Raw genomic sequence first — 12,908 nt, forward strand, 5'->3', positions numbered from 1 at the left:
ATGCGCAGACAGACAAGAACACTGCTCCCGTGATTTTCGTAAATCCCGCCTTCGGGCTGATTATGCAGGGAAGGCTGGGTTTCCAAGCATGCGTAGTACGGACAAGTAGATAAGGATGGATTTTTCCTCCGCTCGCTTGGCTATTTTGAAGGTGCTGGAGGGTGTGCGCGCGGAAGAGGTGCCCCGCCTATTGCATTGGATGAGAACGACCAGTAAGCGACGTTTCTCCTTTCTTGTTTCCGTGTTTACCTGTCACAAGTGTTTGGGGTTAGGTACTCGGAATTCGTGTATTATTATCTTTTATTGCTGCTATGTAACTTGAATAAGTTTTAAACTATCTATGTTTTATGTGTCTGTAGTTTATCCTGATGCTGCTACTTATATTTGCTGGCATGTTTTATAAGGTATTTTGTTCTAAATTGGGTGGTTTTGTTCTCTTGTTCGCCAGCTGGACACTTTTTATTTCATTTGGAAGGCTGGGAAACGAATGTTTTTTAGACCAATCCTAAGCAGACCTACTCAGAAGGAAGTCCCATTTTATTTAATAGGGCTTGCTTCCCAAAAGTTTACTTAGGATTGTAGCATATAAGTAGATCTAGAGGTAAAATTGGAGGAGACTAACGAGAACTGTTAGCCTTGCAACTGATAAAGCAAGAGAACATAAGAGCTTTGCTGGGTCAGGCCAGTAGTCTACTTTCCCTTGAGGGCCAACACACAAGGTATAGAAACCAAAGTCTTACCTTGCTTTTGCCTCCTAGCACTGCTGTTCAGAGGCTTGCTGAGTGGAGGTTCCCTTTACTTAGTGTGGCTGGCAATGAATTATTTAATTTAAACATACATTAAGTAAAAAAGGATTTCCTTTTGTCTTTCTTGAATCTATTGCCCATCAACTTCATTGGGTGCTACCCTGCCCAGTTGACGTGAGGGTAGTTAAAATCACCCATTATTAAAACCTTTTCCACTTTGGTTACCTGTCTTATTTCCCTCTCCCTTTTGAGATCTGCTTCATGGTTTTGATTGGACAAGTGATAAGGAATGATTTAAACCATTCTGAAGCATGTCCCTTACTACCAACTTTCACTTCTAGATGCCTCAACAGAATACGATTACACCTTTTATTCGGGGCGCCACAGATCATGGTCGCGAATTGACGTGATCTGGTTAAGTATGGGGATCTTAAATGACCTTAAAGAGGTAGAGATATTACCCTTGTCATATGCTGACCACAATCCAATGACTTTAACCTTACTGGATGTTCCTAAAACAGTATGCTGGAAACTTAACCCATTTTTGCTCAGAAGTGATCATTTTGCAAAAAAACCCAAAAGAAGTAATAGATGCCTCAACAGAATGGCACATTCCACTGTATTAAAGACTGCTGATAAATCCGATACAAACAAATGTGTGTAGTCCTTTTTCTATCATTTGTACTTCTGTAGTCATCTTAATGGCTCAATGCTGGTATTTTCCACCATCTCATATGTACTTTTCCCTGTATTTGAAGAAGGACATTGGCTTCACTGGTTTTACTACCTTAGATTTGGCAGACCTACCAATGTTCTTGAAATGGTCCAGCTTCTCTACAGGCAAGTTTACTGGTGCACAGTAGTGACTGGGGTTGTTTGCTGGCAGCTATATCCTGCCATCTCCATAGGACAGCTGATGGAAAATACTGGACTGTGGGTGAAGCTGGAAAATCAGTATGCCCTTTTTTTTTGCTTTTTCCATATGCTGAGTGTGAATCCATTGAGTGCTGACTTGCAATCCTTAGGCAATTTGCTGTATGAATAGATAAACAATATGGTTACTTCTATGTAGGTATGTATAATAACTTTTAAGTCCAAGATGCCAACAACATGCCTCTTACCAACATGGAAGAATTGAAAGAGTCATATTTTAGTGCATTTCTCAAATTTATTTGTATATAGTGTTAACATAATGAAATGAGTAAATTGTTACATTTCATAAGTTCATAGTCGTAAATGTATACATTTGTCAGCAAATATATTGATAGAAATTTTACTCACATACCTTTCTTTTACCATGGAACATAAAATGACGTACATAGATTTCCTACATGTCTCCTGTCCACTGTAAATATCACTAAAACTTAATACAGATATTTTGTGGGGGAGGGGGTTCTTAGCTGAGCCTGATACAGGTGTGGTGAAGGGGTGCCTAGCCCTTCCTGCCCTTGCTCTGATGCCTCTGGATAAGTTCTTTGGAAGCAAGATTAAATTGTCCAAGCATTACCTCTGTGTAACAATTCAAATACATGAATAATTGGTGCAACAAGGATTTCATTGCATACCCACAGTTAGAATATTTCAGACAGAAATAGAGAGTCTTCCTTTTCCCTCATGAAATAAAAGTGGGGTAGTAAAGGTAAAGGTTCCCTTGCTCGAAAGCCAGTCGAATCCGACTCTAGGGTTGCGGTGCTCATCTCCGTTTCAAAGCCGAAGAGCCAACGCTGTCCGAAGACGTTTCCGTGGTCATGTGGCCGGCATGACTAAACACCAAGGCGCACGGAACGCTGTTACCTTCCCACCGAAGTGGTACCTATTTATCTACTTGCAATTTCTTGCTTTCGAACTGCTAGGTTGGCAGGAGCTGGAACTAGAGACGGGAGCTCACCCCGTCTTGCGGCACCCGGGTCTTGAACTGCTGAACTACTGACCTTCCACAGCCTGCAGTTCAGCATCTTAACCACTTGAGCCACCGCAGCTCCTAAAAGTGGGGTACTATACGGCTTTTAGCAAATTATATAATTATACCCTTCTATCTTTAATCAGCTGCTTAGCAACGCTTGTGTAATTGGAGTGTTCTTCCTACATGGTCAGGGTGACATGCCAACTATACAAAACTGAACTATTCAATATGGCTTTTCTGCACAGGTAGTAGGATTGCACTGTATAAAAGGGGTTTACAAACTTGCTTGGATAAATGATTAGGGACTGTGGTCTATACTGCTGAGTATAGCTTACTGTAAGTAGGATCCTATTTGTGTAACTTCTGTACCAGTTAATGTGTCATATGAATACTTATGCAATGCTTCAATTCTTTCTGGTGGCTCCAGACTTCTAAAATCCTAATGCATTGGTTACTGAATGTCCCATTTTGTTGATTGTACTGACTCACTATGTGTAATCCACCTTGAGTCCCTGTAAATAAAAATAAATAAAAACGTAAATAAAAATAAATAAAAACATGTTAATTTAATATGTTTGATGGCTTGAACTTAATGTTTTTCTTTGTCGCTGTTTACTCAGAAGGTCTCATAGCCACTTACAACACTTGTAATAGGATCTCAAGTATTTTAAGTTGCCATGAGACCCTCTGGGAGTACAGCAACTAAAATGTAATGAATAAATTTTGTTTTTCCTTTTTTATTTACATTTTTATAGTCTGTGTTTTTTCTAGGACTGAATAGGTTACTGTAGTTTGTTAAAGAAATGAAGTATAGCTTAGAAACGTATCACTCCCACAATTGTGTGCTTTTATCAGTTGGCTACTTCTCTTTTAGGGTAGATATAATAAAGTGCTATATTCAAATAGAACATGTAAATGCTCACATGATAACATTGAAACAATTGACTATACAATTATGGAATGTTCTATATTTAATGAGCTGAGGGCTAAATTAATTACTTCTTTACTCAGAAATGAGGAAATGCCCACTGAGGCATCTGATAGTATGAGGGCAAGATGACATGGTTACTATTGGATATAAATGATTTTGTTACTCTGTGACAGAATTTATGGGAGCAATGATTAAACAACAGAAGAATGTCATAATTTTATTTTCTGCTCAAGGCTATCGCTATATAAGCAGTACTACGGTAGATGTCTGTCTGTCTATCAGTGGTGACCTGCAAAAAACTTGCATGGAAGGGGCATTCCCCCACCTTTGCTTCTTTTCCTCTCGTCCTTCTTCCCCTTTCTTTCTCTCCCCAACCCAATACTCCCTTCTTTCTCTTTCTCTCTCCTGGCCAAGCCAACTTTTCTTTCTCTTCTCCTCCCCCCACCATGCCAATACTACCTTCTTTCCTTTTCTCTCTCCTCCATGCCAATTCCCCCTTTTTTGTCTTTCTTTCTCCCCCCCAGCAAATCCCCCTTCTTTTTCTCCCTCTCCAAGCCAATCCCCCTTCTGTCTCCCCACAAGCCAGTACCCCCATATTTCACTTTCTCTCCCCCCCAGCTGATCCCCACTTCTTTCTCTCCCCTCAAGTCATTACCTCCATATTTCCCCTTCTCTCTTCCTCCATAGCCAATCCTCTCTTCTTTCCCCTTCCCTTTTCCCACCTTTAAGCCGGGCAGTGGTGCTGGCAGTGCCTGGAAGCTGCTCCAAGCCCAGGGCAGCTCCCAGTGGATTCCATGCCACTGTGGCTAGGCCCAGAGTGATTCCCAGTGTTTCATGCCACCATGGCTGGGCCCGGAAGCTCCCCTGGTGTTCTGCACTGCTGCAGCTGGGCCTGGAGCCTCTCCTGGAGTTTCACATTGCCACAGCCAGGCCCAGAGTGGCTCATAGTGTTCCCCACTACCACAGCTGAGCCCGGAGTGGCTCCCAGCATTCCCTGTTGTGGTGGGGCCTCGAGCAGCTCCATAGGAGCAAAAGCAGCAGCCGGGCCCTCAAAGGTCAAAGAGAGCCAGCTTGGTGTAGTGGTTAGGAGCACGGACTCTAATCTGGGAGAACTGGGTTTGATTCCCCACTCCTCCACATGCAGCTGCTGGTGTGACCTTGGGTCAGTAACAAGATCTTTCAGAGCTGTTCTCTCAGGAGCATTTCTTGAAAGATCCACATACCTCACAGGGTGTCTGTTGTGGGGAGGAGATTATAAACCGCTCTGAGACTCCTTCAGGTAGTAAAGGGCGAGGTATAAATCCAATCTCTTCACCTCTTCTTTTATTGGGGGAGGGGGGGGGGTTAAACCTCCAAATGATTTTTATTTTTTTTACTTCTGATATTTTTCTGCAAACCTGGGGGTGGTTACCCAAGTTTGCAGAAAAACCTATTTGGGGTAAGTGTGCCCCATATCTGAGGATTTAGATACCCACAGATGGGGGTGCACACTTGGGAATCTGTCTGATTCTCAACATGGCCTCATGTACGGATACTTATTTCCATAGATAGGGGGCACGTAGGGGGCAAAGAGATTTTTCTGCACACTTGGGGCACTCCCCAGGTGTGCAGAAAAATCATACATGTTTTTAAAGGTTTTAAAAGTAAAGACCATTCACTGTGCATGTGCAGAGAACACAACTTACTGAGGCTGTTCAGCCTCAGACTTCCCTAAGCCGGCGAGGCCGGGAACAAGAACGCCATGGCTCTCCACACCAGCGGGACCACAAGGGAGGCCACCAGAGCCATGGAGGAAGCTGCCATGGCAAGAGCCTTCCCTGGAGCTGTGAGTGAAACCATCACAACAGGAGCCCTCCTGGGAGCTGCGGGGGAAGCCATCACGGCAGGAACCACCCCCACCAAGGCCGTTGGCAGAAGCGAGGGCGACAGGAACATGGCTTCCAAAGCTGCCGACAGGGGAATCCATTGGTCTGCAGAAGAATGGCTTCTCCAGGCGGGCCGGTGAGGGAGGGAAGGTCAGCTGGCCCAACCAGAGCAGCTCCAGGAGAGCTTGCGAGGAAAATGAGGGAGGAGGGAAGCCTTGGCAGGGGTGGGGGAGCAGACAGAGAGAAAAACAGAATGCTGGGGAGGGGTGGTAGAAAGAATTCTGGGGTGGGAGGGAAGAAAGAGAGAGAGACATTGATGAGCAGAAGGACAGAAAAGAGAGAGTGATGGGGCAGAACGAGAGAGAGATTGGACTGGGGGCAAAGACAGTGACAGACAGTAAGAAAATGGGTGGCAGGGTGGAGAAGGCATGAGAGACACAGAAGTAAGGGCCAAGGGGAGGAAACAAAGGTGGGGAGGAAACACCCTCCCCGCAAGTTTCTTGTGGGTCCCCTCTTGTTAGATATATAGGTCCCACTGTCTTTCTGCATCTGAGATTAGGTTATTGCTTTATCTTGTTCAACCTCTGAAGAACCTGAGTATTACAGACAGTATTTTATATATTGGGATGGATGGTGAGAGTGAGTTTTGCTGTGCCTCAAGAAAGTATGTGATCCCATTATTTTTTGCCTCATTTTCCTAGCCTTCACTGGTTGTGGAGTGAAAGGATGGAAGGCTGAACCTTTACTATGTCTTTCCCCCTGTTAGTACAGCAGGTGTCTTGCACATGGATGTTCTGGGAAAAAGTGACACTGAACAGCTTTCTGTATAAAAGGAGGATTCTGGGGGAAATTTTAAAAAATATGTACCCAATCCTTTCAAACAAAATCCATGAGAACCAGGAGCTGTGTATGTGTGCTACCCTCAAGCTGCCAGCAAATACTGTCATGTAGAGAGCAGTGCCAGACCATCAGATTCTGTAGATCAATTAAACTGAAGGGGTTTGCCATTGCTTTCCCTGCAGGCTTGGGGCCCAAAGGTGAAGGAGACTTGGGCTTTTAAGACTAAAGCACATCCTGGGACCTCGAGTTCCCCACGCCCAAATCCTTTAAGCAGCTAGATGCGCTGACCCCTTACAGCTTTAAATGATTGGTGAGGGGTTGGTTATGTCTGGACTGACAATTAGAGGCAGACGAGATAAACATAGGCTGGGATACTATAGAGTGACATAGTTCTTTCCTGCCTTCCCACAGTAGCCCCTGAGACCTCCAAAATACTGATGCTGGAGACTGAAGGATTCTTGTGGACAAACAGCCGCAAGGTCCAGGGATGAGGGGCTGCCAGTTAAATTCCTTGCTTCAAGGAAGCACCATTGAAACAGGAAGGGAAGAGTGATCCCCCCCCCCAATTCCCTTTCCTTGCTATACCCCCCTTCTCAGGCCTTGGGCTTTTTGTCTGCATGTGGCCTGCATTCTCCAGCACCAGCATTTTATAAATTTTGGGGAAAGGCGGAGGATAGAAAGGGACAGTTTCCAGAGTATCCTTATACCCACACTCTATAGGATCCCAGCCATATTATTTTCTATAGCCATACTTAGATTTATTGCCACTGACAGAGGTGCATTTAATTAAGCCAGTTAGATTCCAATAACTAGGTTTCTGAGCTTTGTTAGTTACATTAAGACTAGACAACTTTGTAGGATTGACCTGTTAGTCCTGTGCATGTATTAGTCCTGTATTGTTTAGGATTGACCCTGTTAGTCCTGTATAGACAGTCTCACCGTTTAGTGAGAGAAGGAGGCTGGTTCACTTTGTGCATGTGGGGCATTGCCCTGACAGAATGGACAGTACTACTTCAGTCTGCATTTTGGAATGTTGTTAAGGAAAAAACTCCCTAAAAACAGCAAACCAACATAGCAAGCAAAGAGGAGAGGTAGAAACTCTCTCTCTACTGTACTAGTTTTCTGCTTATATGGAAATTTTTGAAGCCAAAGAACATGCAATACTAGAATGCACCACCTGCAGCCTCCAATAATGCAGTTCATTCTGCCTTCCCATTCTCCTGCATGTGTGAAGTGCACCAAACTTTTAATTAATCACTGAACATGCACAGTAGTTCAGAAGGCCATGCATGACAGCTTCCCCCCCCCAATCAATTTAAATGGTAAACTGAATGGACCTGTAAGACTAGTCTTACAATGTAATGCTGATAATACCTTCCATTAAAAAATTTCCCTTGGTAACAGGAATGGGTGTAAAATCAATTCATTACCTTCTCAGTTTGTGCTGTTCCTGATTGTTGTGTGGGCCAGAAACAAGCTGAAGATGCCTCTGTGTAGGAGACACAGATCTGTATTGAATTCAAGCTCTAACTGCCTACAGATCAAACTTCTGGAGTTTTAATCACATTAATATTTCACAATTATAGATGTCTCATAAATGTTCCTATTGATATATGCTTCTTTCTGTTCTGCCATGATCTTCTCAATAGCTATTCCAATATATTTTGTTTGAACAAGATATAAAGATGAGCCGTGTGTCAGAAATATATTAGGCAAGAAACTGCAAGTTTTTGTCATTCTTCTAGTCCTTCAAAGGCACTTTTGATGTTGAACTTGAGATCTCCTGCATCCATAGTATGCAGTTTACCACTGAGCAACAGCCTCTCCCAGTTGGAAAATTGCCAGTTCCCAGGTTGGGAAACAGCCCTTCAAAGAAAAATGCTCCATCTGGAACTGAGTACAAATCACAGCTGTATTAAATATGTCTATTGCTTGGCAGCCCCCACGACTATTTAACCATCTTTGTTTTATAGATGACTTCGATGAATTTAGGTCCACTAATGATGATGTTCTTCTCAGAAGTATTGCTGAAGATCTTCGACATTTTTTGCCCACTGATGGAATGCTTGCTTCTGAGCACTTCGCTATTCAAAAAGTAAGTTTTGTTCTTTCCATGTAGTAGTAAAAGTACCAGGTTATTTTGTGATTTGTGCTACCTAAAGCTTTGTTCTAATGCTGATTTGTGAATGAACTCAGTAAATCACTGTCACGACCTGTGCGGCAGAGGCATGATCTGTTTTCCACCTTTAGGGTTGCCAGGTCCCTTTTGCCAGGGGGACAGATCTCTGTTGTCCGGAGTTCAGTTGTAATTCTGGGGGATCTTCAGGTCCCCACCTGAAGACTGGCAAACCTTGGCCTAGCAGCACCCTTATTGGAATTTTTCAGATATATTCAGGATCCAGATTGATATTTGCGGATTTTCGGGGCTGGTGTTTTAAAGCTCCAGACTTAGTGGGGTGGTTGCTTTTGGCGGATTTCCTGGGCAACAGGAGGGAGGGGGGAGGGAAGTGGCTCTCTCAGGCAACTGAAATCACACATTAGGGGAGCTTGCCAGTGTGTGCCTGACACACACTGAGTCAACATTTTCAGTGAATTATCTACCATGACTCCAAGATCTCTGTCCTGGTCAGTTACCGTCAGTTCAGACCCTATCAACGTATATTTATATTTAGGATTTTTGGCTTCAGTGTGCATTACTTTGCACTTGCCCATGTTGAACCTCATTTGCCAAGCTGATGCTCACTCACCCAGGCTTGACAGATCACTCTGAAGCGCCTCACAGTCCTCCCTGGTTATCACTGCCCTGAACAACTTAGTGTCATCCACAAACTTAGCCACTTTACTGCTTACTCGCAACTCCAAATCATTAATGAACAAGTTAAAAAGCACCAGACCTAGTACCAAGCCCAGTGGTACTCCGCTGCTTACCACTTTCCACTGTGAAAACTGCCCGTTTATACTCTCTGTTTCCTGTTAATTAACCCGTTTTTAATCCACAAGAGGACTTGTCCTCTTATCCCATGACTGATGAGTTTACTTAGGAGCCTTTGATGAGGAACTTTATCAAAAGCTTTCTGGAAGTCTAGGTAAACAATATCTACTGGATCACCCTTGTCCACCTGTTTGTTTACCCCCCCCCAAAGAACTCTAAAAGTTTATTAAAACTCTAAAATACTCTTAAAGGCCGGCTGAATGGTATATAGCTTTTAAGAGTGTCTGCCTGTGACTAAGCCTTGTGGATGCAGCATTTGGTGCCAGAGAGTGCCCTGGAGAAGGGGGGGTCTGGAGTAATTCCCTCCCCCAAAGCTTTCATAGAGTAGTAGCCATCTACTCCACAACCTCTGGAGATCTCTTTGACTTTCTTTAAAACTTCATATCTTGCAAATGACAAAGATCCAGCCACCCAGAAGTAAGGCTCTGTGGAAGAGATGTTAGCCAAATTGCCTTAATTTATTAATAAATGTAGGTAATTATGAGTATTAAATGGCAATAGGCATTAAATATAAGATCAGAACCTGTGTATATGGGAGTTAGAGTTCCCAGGACCCAGGAAGAGATGCTGGATAGCTAAAATAGTGATTTCTTTACTAAAGGTTCTTCAAGCATACAAACAAAAATCAAGCATTCACACACACAATACAGAGTTAAGAATATAGAGTTGAAAGGATAGAAATATTTGCATGAGCAGGATTATTGTTGGTGGGGTAATACTTCACCTGTCTGATGAGATGCAAAAACTGGGACACAGTGAGGGGGAAGGGATCGTGAGTTGACCAGCAACACACGTGGACTGATTCCAAACAGGCCTAGATTTGGAACCTACAAGATAGGGTGGGGGTGGGATAGGCAACACCCAAGAGAGAGAGCAATGGCTGGATGCTCTCTTTTTATCCCTAAATTGTGACTTGGGGCAGTTGCCTGTTGTCACATGGTGCCCAGGAAATATTGACCAAAAACTTAAACTATGAATAGGGCAGAAAAGGGATTAATGGTTGGGCAATTGCAGGTAATGGCTTGGCTAGGAGTGACCCCTCTTAGGAGAATGGGAAATACAAAGGAGGCAAGGAAGAGAACCAATCAGGTTGCAGGACTGGCACTTTGGGTTAACAACCAGGTGCTTGACAGCTGCGTTATCTTGATGGGTGGCAGGAAGACTTGATGGCTCGTTGCTGTCATCATTGGGCACATCCTTTTGTTTTAGTCTGGAGAGGAATGCGTGCTTCTTTTAGTGATGTTAATACGTGGGGAATGCTGCGTAATGGAAGAGAGTATTGTTCATGGTATCTGTGCAGGAACATCTTGTCCTTTTTGCAGAATATGGCTTCCCTCTATGATCTGCTGCTGTTTCTGTGTGTATGGAGGTCAGGGAGTGTTTGTCTGCATTCTGGTACTGGCGATGCAGGAGCAAGAGGCTTCTTGTAGTCCATGGGTCCACATTTGGCTTGGCATGCTGCTTTAGGCACAAGGCTTCCCTTGGCTAAAGCACATTCCATAGTCCAATATAGGGGCACTTCTCTTGGACTACAGTTCTGTCCATTGCCCTGACATACTCTTTTCACATTTCAGCAAAGCAGTCATTTTGAGAGTCTTTAATAATGCCATCTGAAGTGGCTGCATGGCGACAGAGAGCTTCCCTGCCCCACAACAGCATTATAACTGTTTCCAGTTTTTAACTTTGAAACAGTGCCCAGTACATATTAGAAATCTTTGTAGAAAATCTTTTGAGGTGAATAGTAATCAATGGATATGGATTGTCATATGTATTTTTAGAACATTGGTTCAAGATCACCAGAAAAGTGACACATCTACTTTGTTGTGACTAAATGTATTGCTGAATATGATCTGTTTAAGTCCTAAAGTTTGGTGAACCATGAACAGTGCAGTCCTAAGCAGAGTTATCCTCTTTTAAATCCATTTAAGTCAGTAGGATTAAAAGGGCATAAGATTGCACCATATGACTTATTACTGCAAGTATGTAGTAGGAATCAACCTTAAGCATTTTGAACCCTTATGTGCAATACTAAAATAGCATATTAAAAATATTTGCTCAATATTTATGGTTTTTCTTCAGCTATATCAGCAAACAAAGCCCACTGTGCATATTGATGCATTCCTTTATGATGATGAAATTATTGATTCCTTATGTGAAGAAGGGAAGATGAGTAGAAACTACTGCCTAACTTGTGGTTCTCATCAGACAGCGCCATTAGGTAAGCATATGATGCACTCAGAAGTGTTTGTCTGCACAGTAGATCCAGGAGGGCTCCTGTATGTGATGGAGAATAAAGTGAAGCTGGAGTTTCCACTGCCTCAAATACAGTACATGCCAGTGCTAGGGTATACCCAAGCAGAGACTGTATTCCCTAGATCCAAATGACTTCTGAATTGGGATACACTCTGGAAGTTACCTCCTGTTATTGGGCACCGGAATGTGATGGAAACCAGTAAAATCGGTGCTTCTGCTATCAAAAGCAGTTGGAAGACTTAAGGAACTGGAGAATTGTTCATTCATTATAATGGATGGTAGTTGCCTTCCTCCAGTGTTAGAGAAAATCAGCAAATACATTGAACATAAAATGCATGCTTGCAGCTTTCCATTCTTCCCCAAAAATATATTGGTTAAAAAGCCTAAAGTAGTGGCATCCATAGTGTGGCCCATAGGCCACTACCAACCTGTGGACCCTTTTCATCCAGCAATCAATGAACTTAATAAACAAATGCAACAGAATTGAAGGCTGCCATGTACCCAGGTTGCTGAAATTCAATGAGAACTTTTCTACACTCATATCAACAATAAAACAGTGAAAGGTCACTAGTAAAAGATGAAATGACAATTCAGTTACAGTAATTGAAAAAAACAAACAAACTACGGAGCAGAACAGCAGCTGCTTCCAATTTCCAAATGGCTCTTTAATTATTGTTTTTGCCTGACATCTAAAAACAGCTAAAGATTATCATTTCACCTTAACAAACAAGTTCCTAAGTCAGGAAGCAACAAGAGATCAGGCTTTAATCTGTACCTCATTTTATACAGCACCATGTTGGAATTGTGTAATATAAAATGGTTTCAAACCATTTGTTTGATCTAGAAGCTGACGTGGGGATACAGGGGCTTGCTTTGCAGTGGCCTGTTTCCTTTCTCCAAGGTCGGGGACAAAGGGTGGCGCTAGGGGAACAGCAGTCCCGGAGGCACCTGCTTGAATGTGGAGTGCCTCAGGGGGCGGTGCTTTCCCCAATGCTTTTTAATATCTACATGCGCCCCCTTGCCCAGATTGCCCAGAGGTTTGGGCTGGGATGTCACCAGTACGCTGATGACACCCAGCTCTATCTGATGTTGGGCGGTTAGTCAGACTCCAGACCGGAAGATCTGGACTAGGCATTGCACGCTGTGGCTGGTTGGCTCAGGTTGTGTCAGCTGAAGCGAAACCCGGCGAAGACGGAGGTCCTGTGCCTGAGTCGGGGCAGTTCAGGGTTGGGGTTCCTGCTTCCGGCTTTCGACGGGGCGTCATTGGTGCCTGCGCCGGTGGTTATGAGTTTGGGAGTGCTCCTGGAACCCTCCCTGGCAGTGGAGGCCCAGGTAGCAGCCACTGCTAAGTTGGTCTTCTACGACCTGCGGTTGGTTC

General features: G+C 43.6%; 1 protein-coding gene across 2 annotated transcripts in view; it reads left to right on the plus strand.

The window, feature by feature from the left end:
- Positions 1-91: 91 nt before the first annotated feature.
- The window catches only part of LOC107114809, a 27,908-nt gene continuing 15,091 nt past the window's right edge, over positions 92-12,908 (plus strand). For both annotated transcript variants that reach the window (XM_015416402.1, XM_015416401.1), the window contains exons 1-3: positions 92-212; positions 8,259-8,380; positions 11,357-11,495. In XM_015416402.1, coding sequence (XP_015271888.1) covers positions 116-212; positions 8,259-8,380; positions 11,357-11,495 — 358 coding nt within the window. In that variant the 5' untranslated portion in view covers positions 92-115. The remainder of the gene's footprint in view (positions 213-8,258; positions 8,381-11,356; positions 11,496-12,908) is intronic.

The sequence above is a fragment of the Gekko japonicus genome, unplaced genomic scaffold (genome assembly GCF_001447785.1).
Source record: "Gekko japonicus isolate JY-2015 unplaced genomic scaffold, Gekko_japonicus_V1.1 scaffold1540, whole genome shotgun sequence".
NCBI lineage: Eukaryota > Metazoa > Chordata > Lepidosauria > Squamata > Gekkonidae > Gekko > Gekko japonicus.